General features: G+C 37.4%; 1 protein-coding gene across 1 annotated transcript; it reads left to right on the top strand.

Moving 5' to 3' along the window:
- The first annotated feature begins 359 nt into the window (after positions 1-359).
- LOC149242849 ((+)-3-carene synthase 2, chloroplastic-like) lies at positions 360-2,956 on the top strand. Its single transcript, XM_089371039.1, has 9 exons — positions 360-372; positions 483-592; positions 848-1,050; positions 1,132-1,244; positions 1,351-1,563; positions 1,688-1,778; positions 1,941-2,039; positions 2,131-2,361; positions 2,784-2,956. Exons 1-8 carry the CDS (start codon positions 360-362, stop codon positions 2,309-2,311), a joined length of 1,023 nt encoding a protein of 340 aa, XP_089227165.1. The 3' UTR covers positions 2,312-2,361; positions 2,784-2,956.
- Positions 2,957-25,443: the final 22,487 nt, after the last annotated feature.

The raw sequence follows: 25,443 nt of genomic DNA, 5'->3' as shown, positions 1-25,443 counted from the left end.
GCTTCACTTAGCATTCTGTCAGCTTATAGTAGGTTTCTATGGCTACATGCATGAGGCTCCACCTGTCAGCTCCTGGTGCATTAGCTTGCATGTAAGGCGCTTCGAACCATTTGTCATCTCCCCATGTACTCGCTATATTAGCTTACTGATACTTCTTTGGTTTTGGTTCTTTTCTCCTCTGCGCGAGGAGTCCTGAGTGCTCCCTCCGTGTCTTGGCTCACATTTGTTTCAGGGAAGGCTTTCTTCCTTTCGTTTTCTAGTATTCTACCTAATTTTTTTAGCTTTTCGGCTCTTTGTAGACAAGTTTTCGGTCTTATCAAGAGGGATGACAGGAGCTGTAAGGTCTCTTTATATAGGCAATGGCAGGAGCAGGTTCTAGCATTGATCGATTTTTCAGTTCATTATTTTCAGCTTCTAGAAGCAGGAATGTCTCTTATTTCCGTTGTGCCGTTGGCTTCCTCCTGCGTGTCCAAATCTTACAGAGCATAAGGCTCTCCGTAGAGAAATCGCAACACTGCAAATGTCTAGGCGAGGAAAATCTGTGGCGGCTTCCAACAGGATGAGTTTGGCCACTGCCGTATCTGATGATGGCGTAAAAAGGCGCATAGGCGATTATCATTCTAACCTCTGGGACGACAATTTCATACGATCTCTTTCATAACCTTATGGGGTAATTACATTCATTTAAGTTTACCCTACATATTCCTCCATTCAATTCTTCGAAATTGATGGAACTGTTTTCTCTTTCTCTGTAATTTGATTGTGTTCGAGTTTGTCATGATTTTCCCTTGGTCTCTTGAAGAGAACTGAACTGAACGGCGATTAACTTTAGTTGTATATTGTTTAGGTATCTTCGTACGGTGAGCATGCTGACAGACAAATTGGGGAAGTGAAGGAGATTTTCAACTCATTTTCTATTGCAGATGGAGAATTAATCAGTCCTGTCAATGATCTCCTTCAACATCTTTGGATGGTCGATAATGTTGAACGTTTGGGGATCGACGGGCATTTCCAAACTGAAATAGAAGTTGCTCTTGACTATGTTTACAGGTCAGTCCCGACCGCCTTCAAACTTTTTGTTTATGTTTTGAGGACGAATGCACAATCAAACCAGAATAATTTTGGCCGCAGATATTGGACTGAAAAAGGGATTGGATGTGGGAGAGAGAGTGCTTTTACCGATCTCAACACAACTGCCCTGGGCTTTCGAATTTTTCGACTGCATGGATATACTGTGTCTTCGGGTATCCACGTTTTACTAATTCATCTCTCGTTTAATACTTTAATGATATAACCAAACGAGTCTCTGCCGGTAAATATGAATAGCTACCTTCATTGCGTTGAATGTAGATGTGTTTGAACACTTTAAAGACCAAATGGGACAGTTTACCGCTTCCGCCAATGATACAGAGTTGCAGACAAGAAGCTTTTTTAATTTATTTCGAGCTTCTCTCATTGCTTTTCCCGAGGAAAAAGTTCTGGAAGAGGCTGGAAAATTCGCTGCTGCATATTTAAAAGCAGCCCTACAAACGCTTCCAGTCTCGGGACTTTCACGAGAACTGAGGCAGCAGTACTTATATTCTCACATTTGCTTATTTACATCATATAATCTTTGTTTCTATCTGAATTCATCCCATCATGATTGTTTCAATCTGTCTTATAATTTCAATATTGTGGTATCGGATACAATACGTTTTCGATTATCGCTGGCACTCAAATTTGCCTGGACTGGAAGCTAGGAGTTACATCGACATCCTTGCAGATAATACGATCAGTGGGTAAGGCTCATTATATGACCTTTTATATGTGTTTATGGTTGTGTTGCCATTGACTAGTGGGACTTGCAGATATCATGCTTTTCCAGCCTTTATCGATAAAATCTGCTGCTTAGTACCTTCTATTTAAAATTATGATTTGACTCTTAGTCCATTTGCTTTCAGAACGCCAGATGCGAACACTAAAAAACTTTTAGAACGTGCGAAATTGGAGTTCAATATTTTCCATTCTCTACAACAGAAAGAGTTACAATGTCCGTGGAGGTGATGAGCCTATCTTTTTTTATATTTTTCATAGTCGAAATGGATTTGAGTAATGAATAAAGTAAAAATAACATGTCATTTGTATGTGTAGATGGTGGAAAGAATGGGGTTGCCCAGAACTAACCTTCATTCGACATCGTTACGTGAAATTCTACACTTTGGTCTCCGGCATTGACATGGTGCCTGAACATGCTACATTCAGACTGAGCTGTGTTAAAACGTGTCATCTTATCATCAACTCTTTGGGAGCTGCTATGATGGTTTCGGGCTAGTGGCGGTTTTCAAGCTATTCGGTGCTCTGCTCTCCTCGGCTACGCATTTGGTAAATTTACCCAAAAATAATTATGAATTTAAGTTCTTAATTACTCAGCAATTATTTCCTTTCCACATTGTATAGAGTTTAGATTGGTATTTATCCAAAAATAAATTATTTGTTTTACATAGGTTAAAATAATGTAATCACCGGGTTTACATTGTTATTCACTTTATTCACTTTATAATTTTTGAGTTCAATCTTTAATTATTTTTACCTATAACATTGTTGTCTTTATTTTAGATAGCAACCATTTTTCTATGTATAGTAAATAAGTTAATTTTACTCTTGTATAGGTGGAAGAAGCCATCAAAATTTTGTAACTTATTTTCAAGTTATTTTTATAACCCTCTTCACATTTGTTCCTGCTAAATTTTCTTTGTGTTATTTATCCAGTTCTTGTTTACTAATTATTAATTTCGTATATGCAGGTACCGATTTCTCTTTTGAACATAGCTTTTTCCTTTAACTTTTCCAAATTTGGCATGGCTTGATTTCAACTTATTCAACTCTTCCGCCACGTCTAAGGTACCCAAATTTTGGTTTCTCATTCTACATGGGTGTGATTTCTCTTGTTCCAAGAGGAATCTCCCGACTGTTAACCTCCGAAATGTTTTTTAATTTTTTTCTTTCACGTCTTTTGGGACATGTAGTTCCTTCGAAACATAATTATTTATAAAATGATATGAGCCTCTCATGTATTGAGTATTGTTTTCGATTATGAAAAAAACATTTAAGTTATATAATTATTTTTCTAATTACATGTTTCTTGAGGTCGGTTAGAGTTCTTCCAAATATTGTCTCCATGTAATGATATTTTTAGATCATAAATGAAACTTTGTATAATTTTGGAAAACAATACTATTGTGTTTTCTTGTGAAAGCAATAGTAAATATTGATACTTTTGTATTTTCGATCATTGTGTATCTAGGCTAGTTTATTATATTCGCAAAGTGAAGATTAAGAGTTATTACGTTAATCAAAATTTGTTATATATATATTTTATTATTGTTTTGTATACATATTTACTCTTCAAAGTAGAACAAGGTTTTCCAATCCTGTATTACTAGGTGCGGTGTGTGTTGAAATAACACATATAGATAGACTTGTATACATAACCAATACCTATCTAGTTTCAACAAATACCTTCATGTTTAGTTTCTCAATTAACACATTAAATGTCTACTATGTATGCGATTGTTTTCTTTAACATAATTTCTAGTTTTCTTCCTTTAATAGTCCTCCACACAATATTTATGAATAAAAATATAACCATAAGTTTTCTACTATATAAAATTTATAAAATAAAACAAAACAATTAGCCCTTTTCTCTTTACAGTTCAAAATTCTCTAATAAAATTATAACTAGCTCTTTTCCTTTTCTTTTACTATGGAAAATGAGTAAGTAAAATGTAACTAAATTATTTTCTTTCTTCTCCATAGAATTTGCTAATGAAAAACATAATTATTTACTTTTTCCAAAGAAAAAAGAACAATAGGTAAGGACACTGACTTCAAAATCAGTAGTTTGGGAAAACTAGTAGTTGAGTACTTGGCTCCTCTCAACATTGATATTGCATCCAACCATTATCCCCTCATGGATATTGCTTCTCTTTAGCATTTTTTCTCATAATGAGCCAAAAGAAATCAAACACAAGATTTTTATCAATTTCCAATCTACCACTCTTTTGTGGTTAGTAACTATCTCCACCTCACCAAAAAGTGGCAGGTAGTTGCTAGATCATTAATGAGATTTTGTTTCCCACTCCCAAATACAACCTCCTATTTTTTAGGGAAACAATTAATTGGTCAATTTCATAACTTCTGGATAGACAGTTTGCTAAATTTTCAGTTTGCTAAATTTTAATTTAAACATTTTATAAGCATATTCATTATATAAAATAATGTTTTAATTTAAATATCTTAATAAATTAATGTAATAGTTTACGGAAGTTTGATTTTTTGTTTTTAAATTAGAAGTTTTATTCTTAACAAATATTTAGACAGTAAATTATATTACAGTAGAAATATAATATTCGTATCACAAAGCACAAAACTGACTTTTATGTTGGATGGAATGTGATTGCTGCACCCACCAAACTCTTCATTAATCACATTTGCTCATCCAAAGGCAAAGTTAAATATGGTTTCTGCAAAGTTGGCACCTTCTCTAAGTTCCCTGCAGACCCTGGCAGGGACTACCGCCACGGCAGTGGGTCCTTGTTCATAAAGGTTTTGCGAGAGCATAGAAAGAAAGATGATTAGGGGCTTGCTATAACCTTGAAAACTTGCGGAAGAAGCACTATACATTCAGACTCGTTGTGTCATATTTTCCAACCAACCTATGAGATAGAGCTATGATGATTTTTTTTCGGTCGCTGAGATACAACTATGATGATTTTTTCTCGGTCGTTGTTGTGGCTCTTTGCATCAATTTTGCAACCAAATTCTGATTTTGACCACTTCATGATATATTTATCCATGTTCTTCAAATCATAGCAAATTATTGCAATGATGCTAACGATTTGTGCTGGAATAAGACACCTTATTGAAACTCGTTGCCACTACGAACAACAACTTCATCATTTTACAAGCAATTTATGGTTGAAATCCTTTACTACTACTGCATGTACGTATGGAGAGTTATTAATGGTTGGGCGTTTGATCACTGTAAAATTCTAGGTGGGAGTGATTTCTTTATTTTAGAGTTATTAGTCATGATGTGAATATAGTATTGATTGAGTGTGTAAAAGGCTAATTAATGAACAAAGGAATATAATTAAATTAGTGGTTCTCAGGTTCTTAAATGCCGAGAGCATATGGCTTGATTCATTTTGCTAGTGTGTTATACACCGATGGGTCTTGTTGTGCTTTGGGATTCAAGAGCATAAGTTACAAGCCAATTTATGAGATTCTTGTTTGTAGAAAGGTCAATTGCATAATTGACTGTTGGATATAGTCAATTATCAAGATTGTCCTTTGGAAAATTGAGAAGCGTCAGTTATACAAAGTTCATTAAAGATGGTGAGAGGCGTTTATGTTTTAAATGGAGTTTGAAGTGACATCTCAAGGATGGGGTGGTGAATAAAGAGCAGTGTTTGCGATAGTCCAGAGTGGAAATGAGTGTTGATGAAGACCAGCCAAATAGAGATCAATTTCTTGTTGTAATATGTGGTTTCTATATTGTAATTTGTATTTAATTTTGACATGTAAGCATTAGGGGAAGCACTTCGATACAATGCTTATATGGTAAATTTAGACATGGTTTGGGATTATGTTGACATAATATCTCAACTTATTTATTCATCTTTGGAATCTGTTGGCTCTCAGTCCAACTATATATTTTATAATATTTGAGAATGAATAGGGTGTGAAAAAATATTTTTTGGTGTATGTTGGAGGGTCTACAACCACCCTCCAAAATTTTGGCTCGCGTGCAAATTTCAGAGCCTGCCTTGGATCTTGCAATCGATCGTTCCTTGGTCACTTATTGGTAAGGTGATGATCTCAAGCTCCCCTCATTGATCTTAATTATTATTCATGTTCTCATCTTCCTGTAGCATGTGTCATCATTGGGCATAGGAATTGTTGTTTTTCATGCAAAGCGAATGTTGTTTTGCTTCAAGGGAAATCTTCTGTGTATGATTTGTTTTCATTACATAGAAATGTTTCACACTCACTTCACGCACTCTTTTCACAAAGGTTGTTGAATCAAGCAAAGTATGTTTTATAAATTCTAGATAGTCTACATTGTATCACTCAGTGTTCGTGCGTGATCATAATCGAGTCCTATCATTGTTTACATATGTTCCCTTATCTCACACTTAGCCAATTTCCCAAGCAATCTAGCCTCATCCCACTTCCCATAACTGTGCACTTTGCTTCTACAACCCTGAAGCTTTTTCACTTGCTTATTGGAACTACACAATGTGCAGGGACGCTATCCTACCTTGCCATCCAAAAATACCCAATAGTTGTCACCAATGTTGTAGCAGCTACAACCGCCATCCAAAATTTTGGCTTGCATGGAAATTTTAGAGCCTACCTTAGATCCTGCGATTAAATTTTCCTTGCTCACTTGTTAGTAAGCTGATGATCTCAATCTCCCCTCCTTGATCTTAAGAGTTGTTCATGTTCTCATTTTTATGCAACATGTGTCATCTTTGGGTGTAGGGATTGTTGTTTGTCATGCAAAGGGAATGTTATTTTTGTTCAAGGGAAATCTTGTGTATATGAGTTGTTTTCATTACATAGACATGTTTCACACTCACTTTACGTTCTCTTGTCGCGAAGGTTGTTGCATCAAGAAGATTATGTTTTATAAATTCTAGATCATCGATGTTGTATCACCAAATGTTCTTGTCTGATCATAATCGAGTCCTACCATTGTTTACATATGATCACTGACCTCACACTTAGCCAATTTCCTAAGGAATCTAGCCTCATCCCACTTCCCATAACTGTATACTTTTCTTCTACAACCGTGAAGCTTTTTCACTTGCTTACTGGAACTACACAGTGTGCAAGGACCCTAGCCTCCCTTGGCATCCAAAAATACCCAGTAGTTTCCTACATTGTCCATCCTCTGTCTAGGACCCACTGTCATATGAACTGCACAGTATTGTCCCTCAACTGCTCAATCTTCCTTGCAACCTAAAACTGTGTAGATGTGTTCTCTTGGAACTTATCCCACAGTAGTACCTTGCATCCATGAATTGCGCAGTATTTCCTCTCAGGTGCCTAGGCTGCACTGCACTTAGGAACTGCGCAAAGGTGTCCTCTTAGGACCCCATCCCACAGTAGTGTCCTATGCCTCAAAACTATGCAGTGTTCTCGAGGTTGTCCTGTTTGTCTTGCATGCAGAAACTATGTAGATGGACCTCCCAGGGCCTCATTCCGACAGCAGTCACTACCCATTGAAACTACGTTCATATATCTTTCAGTGAATATAGGAAAAGGTGACACGCTAAGATCACTCCTAAGGAGTTGAGGAGAAGGATGAAGAGACTAAGTGATGACAAAAGATCAGGACCACATGGAAACTCCGCCAAATGCATGATCATCTTGAGGGTAAGTATGATAACTAAAGAACACCTTTCAAGGTACTTGTCTTAGTTGAATTTGTAGGACTACTTTTCATTGTCATATCATCCTATCTTCAATAGCATGCATGTGTGCCAAAAAAAAGTCATTTCATGCATTTGTTTGACCAATTGTTGTCTTTGGCATGTTGATTATTATGTCATGCCTGTGACATTGTTCTATTGATATCGAAGGTTTGTCTTTATGTGCATGACTTGTTCTAACTATGTAAACACTCATCGTACTTACACACAAATTTGTGGACACTGTCCCGCAAGTGTCGTCACGGTCGTTCAATGACCCATATTAAGTGTCGCACTTGTCACTCTTAGCTTTAGACAATCGCATTACGTGCATGTTATCTTGTTGGTTTGAGATGTATTATAATTGGTTCATGCTAATTATGTGTTCAAGAGGTAATATACACATGATTTCACTCCCTCATGCAACCATTTTTCCCTAAAATCTATCGACTGGACAACCTTCGATCAACCAGACCACCATTGAGCTATATTACGTAGTCTCAGCCCTCAGGGACCTTGCATTGTTGCCCATAATTGCGCAGAGCTTGAGGCCGTCCTTCCGAGCAGCGTGCACTGTGAAATTCTAGAAATGAGCTAGTTGACTATATCCCAGAACTGCACATAAGTTGTCCAAAAATCCATTCCAGTTTTTGATTCCCATAAGACCATCCAACAAGCTTCTCTCTAGACAACTAGAAGATCTAAATTTAGCTATGACCCATGGCTGCACTCATCCCCAAAACTGCATAGTAGTTGTCCAACCTACCTGCCCACGCTGCCTACAGAAACTGAACAAGCACAAGGGACAGGCCTCTGCTGCCTGTCACTACACTATCCCAGGAAATCGTGCATTTTTCCATGCAGTCCCCCTACTGGCCTACTCTGATCTCGTGTTAAATTGCACAGTCTTCACTGACAATCCTTTTGCTTCCTGACACTCCACTCAATCCGGAAACTATGTAGTCATGTCCTAACTTGATTGTCTCCAAGAACTATATAGATCTAATTAGCACCTCCTGTGACCTTATCCCAACCTACTGTAGAAAACTGCACAATTTCCACTATCAATGCCTCCTGGTGCCCGAACTGCCTCCCCGAAAAAACTGCGCAATTTTTTCTCCCAATTGAGCCCTCTCCTATAGATGTCACTATTGTTCCGAACTACTGAAATTAACCTCCCAGAAATCTTTGTGCAGTTTTTCCTAACAGTGCCTCAGTGTCTTGCATCCCCACCTGAGATATACTCTTCGAAGTCTCGATAACTTGTCCTCCCTCATGGTCACCCACACCGATCACAGAAGACAATGCATCATGGTAGATTAGGGGAATCTGGATTCAATGTCTTCTCATCATGAGTGGTTGTAGAAGTAGGTACATGAATGGGACATGGTGTAATGATGAGCGAGATGAGGAAGGAGTGCAAGTTAAAAGAGTTTCTCATGATTGAATGAACACGCGAAGCATACCAAGTAGCAAGCGAATGAGATACATACACATTCATGAACAATCAGGATAATACCAATACCATCAAATACCCCACACACTTCGTCATGTGAAGGTCAAGATATGATACACCAAGAGCGTACTGATAACCTAGTAGCATAGTAGCTCAACATGAGCACCACAGTCAGCATGTTCATGTCAGAAATGTCATGTTGATTTTTGCCATGAGCCATCTCAACCTCATCACTACTTTGGGCCATACTTGTTGTAATCAATGTAATCTAACATTGAAGTCCAAGAGACCCACGGATGAAGTTTAAGAGTCACGTAAGTCGAATAGTCATGAGGGAAGTATAAGAGTCACAAGGGTCAGTTTCAGCCCTGGCTATATATACCCCCTCATTTGTACATGCAAAGCACATTTTACCTTGGCTACTCCCACATAGCCTTGAGAGTTTGCAATTTCTTCCTTTAGGAGCGAGGAGTTGCTCCAACGTCCCAATACAAGGACTAGTGATGTATGGTGTATAGATGTGTCTTGGATCTTTTGCTTAATTTAGAAGCCTATATTAGGGCAACACATTTTTACGCATGTTTTGTATCTGTTTGTAAGACTATTCTTTAAAAGTTTATAATGCATGTTTTCTTAACCCATGCTAAGATAGTTGAGCTACTTTTGTTATTTTACTACTCATATTATTGAAGATGTGTTGTATTGTTTATCACTATTGTCCCATCCATCTGAACTACTCCATGGGACATTACACATAACATCTTTGTGTATTTCTTGGTGTCAATGACCGTCACCCCAATGTGGACTATCCCACTCGATGGTGTACGTATTTTCCCTTGAGCTTTGGTTTTCAAGACTATCGGATCTGTTGTGGACTACTGGGTTGGATGATGGACAAACCCGTCTTGTTGTTCGAGTGTGTTTCTTCCTGGGTTGGAAATATTCTTTCATCAAGAGGCTCACTTTACCTCCCCCCTTTGATAGTAAGAGAACCTGGACACAGAGTTAGATTAAGCACTCACCAGGCATACTTACCTTACTTTCTTAAAGTTACAAGAATAACACTCACATGTGTTGAACAACAAGAGCTAAGGAAAATATTTAAGATAATGGCAACCGGAAAATCGTACCGATGGGACTCCTACACCAAACATTGTAAGGTCTAGATGGGAATTCATACTGGGGAGATCTCCTTTGTTGGTGGTTCCAACACTGTCAAGAAAATGGTGCTATAAGGAGGGTTGATGATAAGCTGAGCCCATTGCATTTGGTTTGAATATTTTATCTAAAATGGCTCATACATAAATCATACTCCTTAGATGTTTCTCTAATATTTTGCTTGATCAATTTTCAGCCCCCAATGAGCTTCTCAATCACTTTTCCTAGTTAAATTTTGATGCTGAGAATGGGACATCCATAAACAAACACATTTCAGATTTTCTTCAATTTTTCAATCCTTATGAAATTGATAATGAAGAGTTTTCTTGTGTTCTTTTCTTCCTCACCCTTGAAGTTTGGGTTAATCGATGGTGTCATAACTTGACACCTGCTTCCATCCATTCCCTTTTCCCTTTCCTTAGTGATCTCCATCAAGCCTTCGGTAAGTATAACTATCAAGATGTCTGTGGAAGGATCAACCTATTAAGAATGGAGGCTAACGAATTGGTTGATAATTTTTCTAATCGATTTATTCGCCTTTGATATGAAATCCTAGAGGAAGATGTGAACTGGGATTTCTTGAAAAAAGAATTTGAGCGCTTGTTTCATGTCTCTCCATAAACTGAACTTGAACCTGTCGATTTTTCTTCTTCCCCAACTCTTGCAGATCATGAGGCACCTTAGATTGTAGAGGAGGAGCCCAACACCTGATTTGTTTCTTGTCATCCTCTTCTGGTCTCGATGTGGGTGCCCCCTTGTGGTGACTAGAAAGCTGAGGAATTTGTGTAGCATATCCCCACCCAATCTTCTCATTTCTCTCTATCTTCCATGGAGGAAGTTCTAGAATGGCTCAAAAATCCTTAGCCAAGACTCACTTCTAAATTTTGCAAGAGGAAATCATCATTCACAACTCAAGTCTCGAAGCTAATATGACTCACTTGATCAATCTGTTTCACCAGCCAGCTTTGCAAATTCTCTCGATTCTCAAGATGCTGACTCAAATCGCGATCAGGTGTAAGGAAGTCACGTTACACCAGTAGAGGACCAAATATGTGAGGACACTATTAATTCCCCCTTTCTTATTCAAAATTGTCCACATCAAAACAATTGGCTTCCATTCTCTAACAATTCTCAATATGATGATCTCCATGAAACATCTTGTATCATTAATTATTTTAATCAACCTCGAGTCTTGGATTGTGATCACTCCCATGCTTCCATATGTTGTGATGAATTCCCAAGAACATCATGTGATTTGTTGTTCTCTCATGTACACTCTAACTTAGATCTAGAATGTGCTCTAGTTAAAGTAGACATCCATATTGAAACTTCCTTTGCACCTCACTTGCCCAGTTGTCCTACCATTCACAGCCCATCTACGTGCAGTGCTGATACTCCTTGTTCTCTTGCTTTTTCATCTGATGAGTTATCTCCTCAATAAACACAAGCCAGTGAGTTTGTCCATGATGAAAGTCATCTCAACGCAAAAGACACCTCCCACTTGTCATCATATTGTTTGTTGCATGAAGACAACTCATCAAGTTAGCTTACTGAAGCTGATAATTTTGATGAAGCCTATGACAGAGATGGCTTCCATCCTAGGAGAAGTTTTTAAATCAACAAGAACAACCATCCTCAAGCCATGCATGATCTAGTTCACATCTAAAAATGAAATTTTTCATTTCTGGAAAGTTTCGGGACATGCGAGGGAGCGGAGGTACTTTACCATTTGTTCATGGTTATGTTAGGACCTCGTGACTTTGGTATGACCCTCGAACCAATTCAGATCTAGTTTCTCACAAACAATCCATCTGTCTGAATGATTCCACTCGACGTGGATCCCCATGTAAAAAATGTTTACTACTCCTAGTGTGATATTTCAAGATTTCAAAAATTCACTCATGATCGAATCCATGAATTTGTTACAGCATGTCCATATTCATGCACGTATTTTACATCCAACTCGGGTTGGGAGTGTCTGTCTCTCATGCAATCATGGAATTTTCATGTTGATTATCTCAAAGATTGTCTTTGTCCAAAATCATACTTATCAAATTTTCCCTCTTTTGATTATCTCCTTGGTCTTCTTGCGAATCTTACACTTCAAATCCGCCTTCTCATCACACCAGCTATCTCCTTGTGTGATGACAAGTGCACAGGCTATCACGTGAATAAAGTTCCTCTAATTTCACAACACCCTAACTGGCTTCACACATTCACAGTGTTGGCATCTTTTCTAAATTTTTGTGATGCCTATGCAGTTTTTTACTAGTTGCACGTCGGTGTTCTGTCATATCTAGCGCACATCAAACTTGGTTCCATCATTTAAAGCCTTTTCAAGATTATTAAAAAGTTTTCTTCATTCATGTCAAAGTGGGAATCTTCCATCTCGACCAACTCGTGTGATCTTTCTTCTATCTTGGGTGACTATCATGCAGTTTATTATTTTCCCAATAGTACATCCAATGACAGTTGCTTCGCACACTATGATCTTCACAGTGTCACATCTTTCTCCTGAAAATTCTGTCAATAGGGTGAGGCACTTTATCCTATGGTGATGGCTATGGCATGTCCTCACTCTCTTGACATGACCAATGATAATGATCAGATCTATTTATTCGTACAATATTCCCATCATGATCCCCTCTATCGAATTATAAATCCATTTTTTCAAAGATTACAAGTCTTTCAGAACAACCATCATGAATTTAATGATCCAATCACTAAATGGCTGGAACAATCATACTTGGTGAGTCGTGTTGCAAGTAACAATCTTCAGTCCTTCCTTGCACTCACTAAGAAAATTGGTGCATATGACCACACACTCACAAGGGGCTTCCAAGGTTTGTTGAAAAATGTTCATCATCGAAGAGGTAAGAATGTGTGTTGGGTTGTTGTGTCACATCTTTCTACCAAGATGCAAGACCTTCTCTCTTGTGTGCAAGATTTTCAAGTTTTTGTAATTTTTGTTGCACACTATTTTTTATCTATTTTAATTACTTGTATATTTGCAGTTGTAAGTCAGGTATGCCTACGGCTACTTCATTGGAAATTTTATTTCACGTAACCTCGACTGTTTAGCATAGGAGTAGGAGTAATGTTTTCTTTCTTGCTTTACTTTACATTCCAGTTTCCATGTTTGTTTTCTTCCTGACTTGGTTTGATTTTCTTGCTTTCTTTCTCACTTTCCTTACCTTCTTTTCTTTCTCCTTACTTATGATTTTTTATTTTTGCTTTCTTTGCTTAATTGTATTTGTAGGTTAGCCTCAAATGAAAATGTGTTTGGCTCTCGAGACAAGACAAAAAAAATCTAAGAGGGCTTATATAGCTATTAACATCAAGTTATTTTTGTCCTCTCTATTTATGAAGTGCTTGTCATCTTCACTCGATGATATCGTGATGGAAAATACATTCTATTCAGAGTGAGTCTGGGTGAAAACACAACTCACGCACTGTTAACTAGTACCACCTACTCTATTCAGTCCTTTCAGTTAACCCTTGTCAACTCAGTCAAGTAGAGTAAGGTGAGGGGGAAAACCTTAACAAGTATGTTAGAGCTATATCTAACATGATTCTGTCAACGAAAAACCTCTTCTACTTTCAATAGGTTGGGATCCCTCTTCTACCTCTAAAATAAATAAGTGCCTATGCACAAATCTTTGAAAATGAAAAAATGGAAAAGATAAAATAAGGTGAAAGAAGAGAAATGCTTCTTATGTTGAGAGGGGATGCAAGTAACTCTGTAGTGGTACTAACCATGCTCACTAGAAGCAAAATGATGCTTGTGTTCCTCGTGACTCCTTTGGGGTACTGTCCAGGCCAGCTGGTATCGAAACAACACTAGAGATGAAACCTAAACTTTGACAATTATATTACTTTAGCACCCATATACTCCTCATACCCAATTGAAAAAACTTAGTCGACCTAGCTTGGAATGTGTTTTGACGAATCAAGAGAATGGTAGGGACTACATATTCCACACTAGCAAGTGTGGAAGCCATCATGACCAAAGAATCAAACAATACTTCCAGAGAGGTTAGACTCCCCTTTCACAAAACAAGTATACAGAGATCTAGAATTATACCATTGTGTCACCAATGTTGTAGTAGCTACAACCACCCTCCAAAATTTTGGCTTGCATGAAAATTTCAGAGCCTACCTTGGATCCTACGATTGATTTTTCCTTGCTCACTTGTTAGCAAGCTCATGATGTCAAGGTCCCCTACTTGATGTTAAGAGTTGTTCATGTCTTATCTTTATGCAACATGTGTCATCTTTAGGCCTAGCGATTGTTGTTTGTCATGGAAAGGGAGTATTATTTTTCTTCAAGGGAAATCTTGTGCATATGAGTTATTTTCATTACATAGACAAATTTCACACTCACTTCACACACTCCTGTCACGAAGGTTGTTGCCTCAAGAAGAGTATGTTTTATAAATTCTAGATTGTCGATGTTGTATCACCAAATGTTCTTGTGTGATCATAATCGAGTCCAACCATTATTTACATATGTTCACTGATGTTGCACTTAGCCAATTTCCCAAGGAACCTAGCCTCATATAGCTTCTCAGAACTGTGCACCTTGCTTATGTGACCCTCAATTTTTTACCTTGCTTGCTAGAACCACATAGTGCGCAGAGACCCCATACTCTCTTGGAATCTAAAATTGCACATTGGTTTCCTCCAGTGTCCTTCCCACATCTGAAACCCACTATGAATATAAATTGTGTCGTATTGTCCCTCAGTTGCTCAGTACGCCTTGAAAACTAAAACTATGCAGATGTGTTCTCCGAGAACCCATCTCACAGTAGTGCCTTGCATCTAGGAACTGTGTAGTATTTCCTCTCACCTGCCTAGGCTGCACTACACTCATAAACTATGCAGAGGTTTCCTTCCAGGAGCCCATCTCGCAGCAGTTTCCTGTGCCTCAAAACTGCACAGTGTTTTCCAAGTTTTCTTGTTTGTCTAGCATGCCAAAACTATGCAGATGGGCCTCTTAGAGCCTCATTGCGGTAGAAGTCACTGCCCGGTGAAAATGCATTGATCTATCTTTCAGTGTCTATAGGAAAAGGTGACAAGATAAGATCACTCCCAAGGAGTTGAGGAGAAGGACCAAGAGACTAAGTGATGGAAAAATATCAGGACCACATGCAAACATTGTCAGATGCATGATCATCTTGAGGGTAACTATTGTAAGTAAAGAACAGCTTTCAAATTACATCTATTAGTTGAGTTTTCAGAACTTCTTTTCATTTTTATATCATCATATCTTCTATAACATGCATGTGTGCAAACAAAAAAGTCATTTCATGTGCATGTCTGACCAACTGTCTTCTTTGGCATGTTGATTTTTATGTCATGCTTGTGACCTTCTTCTAGTGATATCGAAGATTTTTCTTTGTGAGAATGAGTTGTTCCGACTATGTAAACACCCATTAGACACACACACAAATTTGTAAACATTGTTGCACAAGTGTCATCACGATCGTTCAATGGCCCATCTTAAGTGTCTTAATTGTCGCTCTCACCTTTAGATGGTTGCACTAAGCACATGTTGTCTTGTCATTGAGTAATGTTATGTGTGTGTTCATAAGGTCATATATACATGAGTTCGCTCTCTCACACACTTAACCATTTTTCCTAAAAATCTATCGACCAGACAACCTTCCATCAATCGAACGTACACTGAGCTACACTACGTAGTCTTAGCCCTTAGTGACAATGCATATTTTTCCCAGAATTGTGCAGATTATGAGGCTATCCTCCTAGGAAGCTTGCGCTACGCAATTATGAAAATGAGGCACCTGAATTTCTCCCAGAACTATGCAGAAGTTTCCCAAGTAGCCATTATAGTCTATGGTTCCTGCGAGACCGTCCACCAAGCCTCCCTCTGGTCAACCGGAATACCTAACTTGAGATGTGACCCAAGGCTGCATTCATCTCCAAAACTGCATACTATATGTCCAACCTGCCTCCTTGCACTACCTACAGAAATTGCACAAACATGACGGACAATCCTTTGATTCATGTCACTACACTATCCCGAGATATTGTGTAGTTTTTCCAGACTGTCCCCCTGCTGGCCTACTCTTCTCTCCTCTAAAAATTGCGCAATTTTCACTGACAGTCCTCCTATTGTCCAAAAATCCTCTCACCCTAGAAACTGCTTAGTCAAGTCCTGCCTTAACTGTCTCATAGAACTGTGCAGTTCTAACCAACATCTCTCGCAGGTTGATCTCGGCCTCCTCCAAAAAAATGCGTAATTTTCACCACCACTTCTTCCTGTTGCCTGCAGTGTCCCCTCAAAAAAATTGTGCAATTTTACCTCCCAGCTTAGCTCTCTCGTGAAGATGTCAATGTTGTCATGGACTGCTCAAATTAGCCTCCTAGTGACCTCTACGCCGTGTTTCCTGACAATGCCTTGAAGTCCTGCATCTCGGCCTGAATTGGCTCTGTGCAATCTTAGTACCTTGTCCTCCCTCCTAGTCACCTAGGCCAATCACGAAAAAAATGCATCATGGTAGATTAGGAGATTTCTGGATTTGATGTCATCTCGACATGAGTGATTGCAAAAGTAGGTACATGAATGGAACATGGTGTGACAATGAATGAAATGAAGAAGGAGTGAATGCTAGAAGACTTGCTCATGGTGGGATGAACACATGAGGCATACCATGTAGAAAGCGAATGAGATACATACACATGCATGAACCATTAAGAGAATACCAAGACCATCAAAGACCCCAAACACTTCATCATGTAGAGGTGAAGATATGATACACCAAGAGCATACTCATCATCCGATAGAATAGCATCTTGACACAAACACCAAAATCAACATGTTGATGTCAGTAGTGTCATGTGGAGTTGTGTCATGAGTCATCTCAACCACATCACTACTTTGGGCCATACATGTTGTAACCAATGTAATGTAACGTAGAAGCCCAAGAGACCCACGGATGAAGTTGAAGAGTCATGTAAGTCAAAGAGTCATGCAGGTTGAACAGTGATGAGGGAAGTCAAATTGTCACAAGGATTAGTTTCTCCCTTGGCTATATATACCCTCTTATTTGTATATGCAAAGGACATTTCACCTTGGCTCTTCCCGCATAGCCTTGAGAGTCTATACTTTGTTCTTTGAGGAGTGAGGAGTGGCTCCAATCTCTCATTACTGAGATTAGTGATGTATGGTGTACATATGTGTCTTTGATCTTTCACTTAATTTAGAAGCTTGTCTCAGGTGAGCACGTTTTCACGAATGGTTTTTATCCATTTGTAAGACTATTCTTTAAACATTTCTAATGCATGTTTTCTTAACCTATACTAACATATTTGAACTACTTTTTTATTTTAGTACTCATTGTTGAAGATATGTTGTATTGTTTATCACTACTGTCTCGTCCGTGGGGACTACTCTACCAGACATTAGACATACCATCTTTGTGTATTTTAGTGTTGACTACCATTACCGCTTAGTGGACTATTTTGTTGGATGATATATGTCTTTTCCCTTTAGCTTTGGTTTTTACGACTGCCACGTTTGGTGTGGACTATTCCACTAGATGCAGGACAGACCCTTCGTGTCGTTCGCATGTGTTTCTTCCTGGGTTGGGACTATTCCCTCTCATCAAGAGGCTCACTTTACCTCTCCCCTTTGATAGTAAGGGAATCTAAACACAGAGTTGAATTAAGCACTCACCAGGCATACTCACTTCGCTTTCTTGAAGTTACAAGCATAACACTCTCATGTGTTGAACAACAAGAACTAAGGCAAATCTCTAAGATAATGGCAATTGGGCCATCATAACAGATGGAAATCCTATACCAAATGGCATGAAGTCTTGTTAATACTTCATACCACGAAGATGCCCTTTGTTGGCAGTTCCAACACCATCAATCGTGTGTATACTTATTTCTTTGTAAATTTAACTCAACTCCGTTAGGAAAAATTGAAACTTTTTAATAAAATAGATAACCTAAAGAGTTTATATAGGCTTTAATAGTAAAATTAAATTGAAAAACAATAAAATTACCCTTGAAAGCCAGATTTCTATGTAAGATACAAATTAAAACAAATATTAGTCCAAACTCACCAAATGTATAACATCATGTGCTATGTCAAATTGATAAAAAAAATATTAAATTAGTTAACAAAAGCAAAAGTGATTATTATATTTTAAGCTAATAAAAGGAAACTTATAGGTATTCTAAGACCGTGTAGATCACTTCCACATATATACATAGAATTGCAGTTAGGGAAAGTGTTTATTCAACACATGGATCGTATCTATCTTCTATATTATTATGCTAGATAAAAAAGTTACAAGTAACACAAATACATTCTAATCCACTAAAGAAACCCATGGATAAAGAATAGTCTAATAAGGTATGTATCTCCTCGGTAGAACTATGGTTATGAATGGCTCCTCATCATTGTAAATTAATCATAAATAGTTCATAAAATATTCCCACATTGGTCTCTAGTTACAAAATTTTCCAACCTCTATGATTTAGGGCAGGTAGCATTATTAGTCCCTGTCATCCCGACATGGACTATAGTAATCGAAACGAAGAGACATAGCATTATTTGAGATCTTTTTAGTTCGGGCTCATTAGCTATAAACAAAGTTTTTGAGACATGTTAATTTATTGTGTTATTTGTCCTCTTCCCAAGGACCAAAGCTGAACCGAACCTAAAACAATTTGTTATATTTTTATTAGTCCTCATATTTTCAAACTTGTAAATAGTACAACCTAAACTAATGTTAGCATTAATTCAAAACATTAAATGTTATGTGAATGTTTTGCAAAGCCAAGCAGAGTGTTTAGTCGGTTGGGTTGGGTGAGTGTCTAAGTCATTTAGAGTGGTTGTCGCCACCTTTGAATGCATGTTGCTTCCGTGTCGAGAGACAGAAGTTGAATCTAGTGAGAACAACACGGAAGTTGAAGCTGGTGAGAACCGGGATTCAGGGAATAAGGGAGATGAGGGAACAAGTGGGATTTCACGGTAGCTACGTCCGACCAGGGAGGCATGACGAGCATTTGTTCTAGAAATTCCTCCATGTTCTGATGAGGCTGGTTTGTTTGGTTGAATTGCAAAGAAAAATGTTGTCTCTGGTTATTTATTTGTTGTTGTTGGTTGTGCATTTGTTCTTGGAGGTTGACTTGAGGGTTGTTGCTTAAACAAGCAGTGACACTACTCATGACACTACTCACGCCCTGCACTGGTCTGGTAGCTAGCATAGAATTCGATGGCTGCATATCAATGAGGAAATTGAAGAGGCTAGCCAGGATGTCTAGTCTTCAGGAAATTAGTCCATGATGTACAATTTGGTAGTCCCTCGATTCAATGCCAGCAGGTTCCTTCAAAATCTTGAAACTCGTAAATTCTGACGCTGCTTGAGCAGATATGAGATAATAGGGTCGTTGAACAGATGCTTCAGGTTTACATTAAAATCGGCAAACAAAATTGAACAGTGAGAACAAATTTCTTTGAAGTTATATAAATGTCATTAGTTGCTCGCGTTGTAAATAGTTTTGCGACAATTACTAGCCATAGAATAAAGACGTCTAGACAATAATATTGGAAACAATATAATATGCCGAAGGCTGTTATATGTTATAATATCATCCGCACAGCCTGCAGTGCTCCTGTGTGTGTGTAGATTTTTGTAGCAATAATTTTGAATTTTAGTCCGAGATGAACAAGTAGAACAAAGAAATTTATCAAACAGGCATATAATATTCCCTAATAGTAAGGATAGTTAGAATGTGCTAAGTTTATGAGAGAGGGCATTGATGTTCTCTGTAGTTGAAAATGTTGTGTCTTTTCTATTAACAATACAAAGTCTTCTAGCATTTTCAGATAAATATTGATTAAAAAATTAACAGTAGGCAATACACAGTATGAGCAATATTTTCTGGAAAAGATGTATCAATAAACTATAAGGCCTGACCTCGCAGATTGATCCAAAAAATTTCAAAACAAAATTAGTAGTTTATGGCAATAATTAAATTGATACCTTCTACATTATTCTGGGCATTGCTGAGACAGAAAAATTGCTACAACAACATATTTGAAGATGCAAATAGGGTTGATTTGTTCAAATAGAAATATTTGAATTGATAGCTTCTACATTTTCAATCAATGTTGAGACTCAAATCACGCAAAAAACTTCAGAGATAAGCGAGAGTTCCACTTAGACTTGGACAATGGAGGGCCGGTCAGAGGCCATTGGCAACCACATGGCCAGAGAGGGCCAAATTTCGATTCTATTCAACCCAAATTCTGGGCATTGCTAAGACAGCCAACCTGCAATAGCAGCATATTTGAAGACGCAAATAGGGTATGTTTGAACGTTGATCAAGTAACCCCATCCAAGCATAGAATTTGGGACAATGTTCTCTTCAACAACTAATGACATTAAAGAATCAGGAAAACTAGTAACCAAGATCCTAGACTTAAGACCTTCTTGAGAACCACTGAATACATATGCAAAACTAACTTCAAATATAGACTAAAAAATGATAAAAAATCACAGAATAGTATATGATACAAGCATACAACAGAAGAAAGGAGAGAGTGAGACATAGCGTCTCCAAAACTGTGTTTGTATTGGCCATGAATGCATATTGTTCTGCAGTGTACTCGTAAGCCTTAAATGCATTCCTCCATTCTGCTATGGCGTTTTTTTTTACAACAATTTTCACTTTTCTACTTTCTCTAACAACTGATCATGTGCCTTGTGTAGTTTCTTCATCAGGTGGTTGACACCCTGCAAATCCATCCAGCCTAAATAAGGTTGGTAATCTCCAATATTAAATGTAACAGAAGACTTTCTCTAACCATGGAATTGAAACCTTTTAGGTCTATGTCCGAATACTTTTTAGCAAATGCCATCCTACAGGTTATAGCCGTAGAAACAGATGCCACAACTTTCCTGATGTTTAAGGGACGAGAATCTTCTGAATTGGTAATAGAGCGAATCATCGCTGAGAATTCCTCTTCTCTAATAAACGTAAAACAAATATATTTCATTTTAAGCTACTAGCTAGTGGTATTGGTTTAATTGCAGCGCACTAGTCCATCTATCTCGCTGAGCTCTAATTCAATTGAAAGAAATATGGATATGGATTTTAAGGCTCCCATTATTTTTATGTGTAGCTTTGGCAAGTTTTATAAACAATGCGGCTCAGGAAAAATCGACATTCGGAGGGATGATTATCTTTAAACAAGGCTCAGGAACAATCACAGTAAAGCATCATTTCATTTCCTTCCTGTTACCTCCATCGACATTCAATTCAAGGCATCCATATCCATCAGTCGGAAATACCATCGAATTGGCCATACACTTACTTGTTTCACCAAAAGTTTTACGATTTGGCCATACACACACTTGTTTCACCAAAAGTTTTACGATTTGGATGGAAATTTTGTTGAATTCCCATGAAAACTTGCTGGCAAAGCCCTAGGCATCCAGTGATTAACAAGAATCATTTACAGTCAACATTCTTTATTTAGAACCATTAAAAATTAAAGCCCGCAATTGGAAAAGTCCAACTCCAAGATTTGTAATATACAAGAAATTCTTTAAGTTGTTCCGTAATGGACAAGAAAAATACTGGACAACATACATACAACATATCCATAAATGAATATGGTGGACAACAACCATTACATAAATTTACACAGTGAGGGTTTTTTCATAATTCACCGACTCCGAAGCGTAGAGCTTACGCATTTTCCTCCAGTCAGGGCCAAACGGAGAAAATGCGAAGTTCGCAAAATGAAAAATTATTTTTCTGCAAAGACATACTATTCAACAAGCTTAATTTCCCAATCTCAGAAGGTATAACTCCAGTTAACTTGTTACCGCTAACATCAATTTTTATCAACTGTGAAGCTTGCCCAATTTCTGTTGGCAAGTTTCGAGAGAACCCATTTCTCTGCAAACATAGCTCAGACAAATTCTTCGCATTCCCAGTTGCCGGAGTGATCTCCCCTTCAGAAGAGTTGAAGCTGTGATCTAGGATAGAAACATGTGGGAACTCTGAAATTCCTCTGGGAATTATCCCTTTCAGTTTATTATTATTCACATGAAAATGCAACATACTCTTACAGTTCCCATACGATTTATGGATTTTGCTTGTAAATTCGTTATCAAGAACAATAATATACTGAAGCTTGCCTCCACTGCACAAATTTAAGGGAAGCAGATCGCTGAGCATGGTCCAATATTATATGCAAGAAATTGGTAAAGAACTTCAGTACAATCTGTTCAATCTTGCCAACTCTGCACTTTGAACCTTGACGACTATGGGCCTACACTATGCACTACTCTCTGCAAAATTTCATGTTTTCTACCTTCACACTGATCTGGTTGTCACATTATTTGGTATGCATTTAGGTTGGCATTCATTGAACCTGACAGAGAAGACTCCAAGATCTGGACATTTGGTATGCATGCACCCCAGATCCAGAAAAAGGCATATCCATAAGAATATGCAAGCAAGTTCGGGTTCATGACATGAGAGATACGTGGCTGTGTGGAGGTTTACTTATGAAACAAGTGTATTAGTGACCATTTCATGTCGTTGTTTCACTGGACTAGTGATATTTATTATCAATCAGAGCTCTAATATAGCCATACTTATATTAATTCATGAAATCTCTCGTGGGTAATAATTCATGGTGTATTAGGCAGTCACCTAGTATTTTCTTTTGATATAATGTTGGTTAGATATAACATGGCTTAGACAATGTGTAATCTGATACTCGTCACTAGTCCGTGTAGTTTATTACAATGTATTACAAGCGTTAATACTAATCATATTGAAATCACCTAAGTGGCTTAATTTAGATGAACTGCTATACTTTTAGTTCATTCTTGAGCTAGACAATAGGTGCACGGTGTAAGTCAATGGCAGCTAGAAATGTTAGGAATCAACGTCGTGCTTTCTTGGTGTACATGACTAAGACAAACTAAGTACTCTTGAACATACTTAATGGTTACCAGAATAATACACGTGATCCTGAGCATGATTAGCAGTTTGTTAACTATGTCGAGCATGTCATACCTACAAAATTATATTTCAGCGCTCTTGTGGAAGTGTAATACATGCAGATGAGGTCACAACTCGGAAACTACGTGATCCACCTTCGCCACAAGTAAAAAAACATAATTGAAAACCTTGTTTGTCATGGGTCCGAGCAGGTATGCTTCATCTGGGATCTATCAACAGTCACTCACGACAATAACAAGTCTTTTGTGGTAGGCATTAACAAGTCTCTCGTGGGAGGGACTTGCTGCCTCCGCAGCTGACCTTGTTTATATAGTTACAATAATGAGGTCAACGGCACTAGCATTTAGGAAAACAAATTGGTTTTTAATGCCAAAATATAAAACTAAAAAATAGTTTATATAGATAGAGTTGGATGAGAAGGCATGTTGCAATTGTTGGTTATGTGGCCATATATTTTTTTGATATTTTCTTGATCTATTTGGCACATAGTGGGAATATTATTTTCTCCATTTCTAATTAGAGACTCTTTATCTATTTAGTACATAGTGGGATTATTATTTTCTCCATTTCTAATTCGTAGTCTCTAATGACCCATGAAAGTGATTCAAATTATGTTTAGTGATTTCATTAAAAAAAAATTGTGAATCAAAGGACCACTTCCGAAAGAACCCTTGACTACCTCGTTTCCCCTTTCTAGGTAGCCTTTGTAATTTTAACCCTATTCTTAGTGACTTCATAAAAAATTGTGAATCAAAGGACCACTTTTTAAAGAACCCTTGACCACCTCATTTCCCATTCAGAGGTATCCATTGTAATTTTAACCCTACTTAAAACGAATTGTAATTTTATCTCGGAAAATAATTGTGGGAGTTGTAGTAGTACTCGTACTTGGATTGAAAAAGAGATAATGAATAACCATGAATATTTAAAATTAGTTGTGATAGTGTTCTTTATTAGGGTTTTTATGTGAATTATATGTTGTTGATTAAAAATGATAATGAAATCATTAAGGACTTTAAAACTCAATTTTTTTTTTTAAATTTGTGGGTTTTGTATGTGAATTATATGTTGTTAGTTGAAAATGATAATTAAATTATCAAATATGTTAAAACTAAATTGTCTTTTAAATTTGACATGAGTGATCTCATTGCTATAGATTTTATCTTGTGCATTGAAAGTAAAATAGATTGGTCACAAAACAAGCTCTAGTTAAGTTAGAGGAAGTATGTATGGACAATATTACAAATGGTTAATATGTAGGAAAGTAAATCAATAAAGGTTCCTATTGCTATAGGTGTATATTTGATTTGCATACCAATGTCCCAAGACATGTGAAGAGGAATAAGACTTTTCCCATGATCCATATGAAGAGGAATAAGACTTGTCCCATGTTCCATATGCTAGTTCAGTTGGAAGCTTTAAGCGTGTGATAACTTACACTTGACTAAATATTGCAGATGTAGTGGTATTATTGTGTAGCTATATGTTGAATCCGTGGAGGAAGCATTAGATAGAAATAAAGATGGTTTTCAGATATTTGCATGTACTACTAGCTATGATTTGTGCTAGCAAGCAAGGCAAATATTGGATAGAGTATTGAACATACATGGCTTCATTGATGAAGACTGGGCTAGAGATCTAGATCGAAAACAATCTGCAAGTGGATATGGGTTTAAGGTATTTTCAGGAGTAATCAATTGGATGAGAGAAAGAGAATATGCATTAGCACTCTCAACAATAAAATCTAAATACATGACAACCCCTCATGCAACTAAGGATAAAATATAACTACATAAGTTGTGTTTAGGTATTGGGTCGGTACAAAAAGTTGTAAGGATAGCTTGTGATAGTTAAAATCTATAGTAGCACTCTCCATAATAGAAGCAACATACATGACAACCACTCATGCAACTAAGGAGGAAATATATCTAAATAGATTGTGTTCAGGTATTGGGTTAGTACAACAAGTTGTAAGGATGGATCGTGATGGTTAAAGTGCAATATTCCTAGTAAAGAACCCAACTTTCCATTGACAAGCAATCTATACCGACATTCAATGACACATCATAAGAGATATGATTAAAGATAAGAAGGTGTAATTGGAGAAATTGGAAACTTTGAAAAATGTTTCAAATTCATTAATAGAATATGTGAGGATTAAGAAGTTTCTTTGATGTAAAGAATCAATGAGAAGTATACCCTAAATTATTGATATGGCACCCCTAACTGCAAATAGAAAAACAAGTGGGATAAACTTGGGTATATGGTATATTATTTGGACAACTATCCTAAAACATTATAAAAATGTGTCATGCACAAAAAGGTGTCATACTTGGGGTGGTAGACCTC

This window comes from Pinus tabuliformis, chromosome 8 (genome assembly GCF_031772625.1).
Source record: "Pinus tabuliformis cultivar Carrire ecotype Pingquan chromosome 8, CPIR1, whole genome shotgun sequence".
NCBI classification, from domain to species: domain Eukaryota; kingdom Viridiplantae; phylum Streptophyta; class Pinopsida; order Pinales; family Pinaceae; genus Pinus; species Pinus tabuliformis.
This window is presented reverse-complemented; position numbering and strand designations above follow the sequence as displayed.